The following is a 3169-nucleotide window of genomic DNA, read 5'->3' on the forward strand; positions in this document are numbered from 1 at the left end:
AGCTCCGAAACAACACGCTTTAGTCTAACCCAGTGATGGCGAACCTATGACACGCGTGTCAGGGGTGACACGCGAACTCATTTTTTGGGTTGGTTTTTCTTTGTTAAAATGGCGTTTAAATACATAAAATAAATATCAAAAATATGTCTTTGTTTTACTATGGCTGCAAAGATCAAAAAATGTCTATATGTGACACGGCACCAGAGTTAAGTTAGGGTTTTTCAAAACGCTGACACGCCGAGCTCAAAAGGTTCGCCATCACTGGTCTAATCCTTCCTTCCTTTGGCCACGATACATAATTGCTACAATACATTTTAGTTTACGAATACTGTCTCTGGATCCTTGAAGAAGCTTGGAGAACAATGAATGCATGAAACAAGGTAGCAGACACCTGAATGCTCTCTTCCTGAACTCTTCCCAGGATCGAAAATCAGAGCCCGTAAAAGATTAGGGAGCCCGGGACCTAACCTGGGGTCCTCCTCAGAGTCTGGTCCTGGCCCCTCTTTGCTCTCAACCCCACCCCCACCCTCCCCCACCCCCCGCTTCTTTCTAAGTCACGGGTGGGGAACCTTTTTTCTGCCAAGGGCCATTTGGATACTTACCAGAATAAGGGCCTGGAAATCACTTGGCCTCTGGCCCTGCCAAGGCATTAGGGGTGAGTTAACGAACTGTTGGACCAAACAGAGCAGGCTGGTTTCTAAGTGGGTCGTTCTGTATGGCCCGGGAGTGATATCATAAATATGCAAATGACCCTTGGCAGGAAAAAAGATCCCCGCCCCCGAGAATGGTGGCCCACTAGATAAAATCTATTCTGTGCGTAAGAGAGGGGTGAACAACGGTTATGCGACAAAACCACATCTGAACCCCAATGCCTCCAGGTAAACGACGCTTTGCTGTTTATCCTCGGGCGGAAGCTGTCCAGATGGGAAGCATCTTGAAGTTCAAGAATTAGCTTTTCTGGCCTTTACCTCGCGGCAGGTGTTCCATGCGCTCAGCCAGGATCCGTATCTCTGGATTACTTTCTCCTTCCAATAAGGCTCTGTGGAAATAATGATAATAATAACAATTCATTAGGAAATAGAGCACAAGATGGGCTCTGAGGGCCGCACTGTGGAGTCCTGGGTCGATGACCACAACATCACAGGCTCTGAGTTTGAGGACTTGTGTCTGAACGCAGACCCGGGGGGCAGAGCATCCATCCGACCGAATGAGCAAAATGAGGGTCTAGCCCTGGCTGGTTTTCTCAGTGGTTAGAGCATCAGCCCGGAAACTGAGGGGTCCTGGGTTCGATTCCGGTCAAGGGCATGTACCTCAGTTGCAGGCTCGATCCCTGGTCCTGTTTGGGACGCGTGCGGGAGGCAATCAATCGATGTCTCTCTATCTCTCTCACATCGATGTTTCTCTCTCTCTGTTGCTCCCCCTCCCTTCCACTCTCTCTCAAACAAGCAAATACACAAAACAACGACAACGAAAGCATTTGATCAGGTGATTTCTTTGGCCACGCCGAGCTCCAAAAGTCTAAGAAACTGCAGCATCTTCATCAGGTTGTGATTCCCGCCGGCAACCGAGAGCCCCGAGGACACTGTGGCCATGGCAGCTTTGGGCCCGCGGACCGGGCGTGCTGGGGCTGGGTCGGCCCGGGATGTCCCTTGCGCGAGGAGACCCTAGGAGGCTGGCTGCTGCGGGCACAACAATTGTCGCGTTGCCGGAGCGACGCGGGACGTCACTAACTTCCCTGCCAAGAAATAACACGCTGTGGATGGCAACGGGCAGGCAGCAGCAGGGGCCACTTGGAAACGCTGCTGATTACCGCTGAGAGCCGGGCACGGAAACAGAGGTGGGACGCCAGGGCCGGGCAGGGGCCTGGCCCTCAGGCAAACGGGAACCACGTTCCATGCCCACTGATTCCAAGGCTGGTGATTCCCACGGATACAGGAATCCCATGGGCGGCGGGGGGAGCCAGCCAAGGGGAACCCCTTCTTTTTTTTTCTTGATATATTTTTATTGATTTCAGAGAGGAAGGGAGAGGGAGAGAGAGAGAAACATCAATGATGAGAGAGAATCATGGATCAGCTGCCTCCTGCACGCCCCACACTGGGGATGGAGCCCCCAACCCGGTCATGTGCCCCGACCAGGAATCGAACTGTGACCTCCTGGTTCCTAGGTCGATGCTCAACCACTGAGCCATGTCGGCTGCTGGGTGGGGAGCCCTTTCTCATGAAAACAGCAAAGATGATGGCGAGATGGATTCTACGCAAGGTGTGTGCGGACAGGTTTGCCACGGACGCCGGGCCGGACACGTACACGTGTGCCGATGCCAGAAGACAGACGAGGGGCAGGGCCCGGAGCCCAGCCCTTCCACTCGGGGCAACAGCCAGGAAGCGGGACACCAGCCCATTAATCCCACACCCTCGTGACCAGGCGCTTCAGGTCCCAGGAACACAAATAGCTCCCGAAGCTGAGAAAATTCTGAGGCCTGTACCGGATCGGAGGAATGTTCTGGGTAAAAGGAAGACGCTGAGGTTGGGCGCCCGAGGATGCCACCGACAGCGAAGGGGCCAGGGTGGGGCTTGGTGAGAAGGCCATGTGCTGGTTCAGACCCGGCGGAAAGCCTCAGGTACCACAGGGCTTGTCGCGGCCCAAGCGGCCCAAGTCAGGACTGAAAGTGTTGGGGAGCACAGGTCAGCAGATTACATCCATGACAGGTGTATGTGGAGAGATGTTCAGGGGAAAGAAGATCGCTCGGGCCCGGCTGCCAGTGTGGCTCAGTGGATTGAGCATCGTCCCACACACCAAGAGGCCACCTGTTCTATTCCCGGTCAGGGCACATGCCTGGATTGTGGGCTCAAGCCCCAGGGGCGTGCAGGAGGCAGCTGATCGATGATCAATGTTTCTCTCTCATTGATGTTTCTATCTCTCCCTCTCTCTTTAAAATCAATAAAAACATATTTAAAAAAATAAAATAAAAGATCTCTCACCTGGCCACAGTGGCTCAAGGGTTGAGCATCGACCTATGAACCAGGAGGTCATGGTTTGATTCCCAGTCAGGGCACTTGCTTGGATTGCGGGCTCCATCCCCAGTAGGGGTCGTGCAGGAGGCAGCCGATCCATGATTCTCTCTCATCATGGATGTTTCTCTCTCCTCTCCCTTCTCTCTAAATCATAAAGA

General features: G+C 53.3%; 1 protein-coding gene across 1 annotated transcript in view; it reads right to left on the reverse strand.

Annotated features, from left to right (window-relative positions):
• Positions 1-628: 628 nt before the first annotated feature.
• LOC106695466 (synemin-like) overlaps positions 629-3169 on the reverse strand; it is a 27378-nt gene continuing 24837 nt past the window's right edge. The window contains exon 5 of the mRNA XM_014449695.2: positions 629-1039. Coding sequence (XP_014305181.2) covers positions 949-1039 — 91 coding nt within the window. The 3' untranslated portion in view covers positions 629-948. The remainder of the gene's footprint in view (positions 1040-3169) is intronic.

Source organism: Myotis lucifugus, unplaced genomic scaffold (assembly GCF_000147115.1).
Source record: "Myotis lucifugus unplaced genomic scaffold, Myoluc2.0 scaffold_1359, whole genome shotgun sequence".
Lineage (NCBI taxonomy): Eukaryota > Metazoa > Chordata > Mammalia > Chiroptera > Vespertilionidae > Myotis > Myotis lucifugus.